General features: G+C 32.8%; 1 protein-coding gene across 1 annotated transcript in view; it reads right to left on the bottom strand.

Moving 5' to 3' along the window:
* Positions 1-701, bottom strand: part of LOC119589154 (phosphatidylinositol 4-phosphate 5-kinase type-1 beta-like) — a gene marked incomplete in the record, with an annotated part of 149,444 nt that overhangs the window by 70,172 nt on the left and 78,571 nt on the right. Inside the window, 1 exon segment of the mRNA XM_037937732.1 lies at positions 397-501. Within this exon segment, the coding sequence (XP_037793660.1) occupies positions 397-501 (105 nt within the window).

Here is a 701-nt window from a genome sequence, read left to right as displayed (position 1 = left end):
GAGAAAAAATTACTGATTTTAAAGATGACCATGTAACAAATTCCTCCTTGGGATATACGACTGCTCTCTGATAAAAACTCTTACATACTGAAGTATTTTGAAACGTGCTGGCTAAGGTCTTTCTGAACACACTTTATAATGATCAACTTACTGTGATGGATGATGTGGTATCATGTCATAAGCCAATGTCTCAAACTTTGGGATGAGGTTTGCCCTAGTTACCACAAGTTTGACAATTAAAAGAAACACATAGATGTGTGGACTAATAAACATTCATCCTTATCTGACTTTAACCCACCCCCAAAAAAAATATAAAAATAAAAATCTAGTCCAACTTTCACAGAAAAATTACTCTGACATACAAAATTAATATCAACATCAGAATTAATACCTTACCTTTCTTTTGTACGTAGAACCTTTTAGATCATATTTCTGATGCATCTTTATTGAAGACGGAAGTAAGTTGTTCATTGTTATCAACCTAATATTCTTGGCATTACACTGTGGGGATAAACAATAAGAGAACCATTAAAAATAAAGTCAAATTCTTATTGATGAATGGGTAATGACCACTGGGTAATGACCCAGTGGTCACAACCATAGAAAAACTTTGTGGAAATTATAATTAACTTATATACACTTCGTGTTTTCAACTTATTGAACTGGTGTGATGAGGAAAATCATCTTCTATTTCCCTGAAG

The sequence above is a fragment of the Penaeus monodon genome, chromosome 25 (assembly GCF_015228065.2).
Source record: "Penaeus monodon isolate SGIC_2016 chromosome 25, NSTDA_Pmon_1, whole genome shotgun sequence".
NCBI lineage: Eukaryota > Metazoa > Arthropoda > Malacostraca > Decapoda > Penaeidae > Penaeus > Penaeus monodon.
Note: the sequence above shows the minus strand (reverse complement) of the source record. Positions and strands in the feature narration are given on the sequence as shown.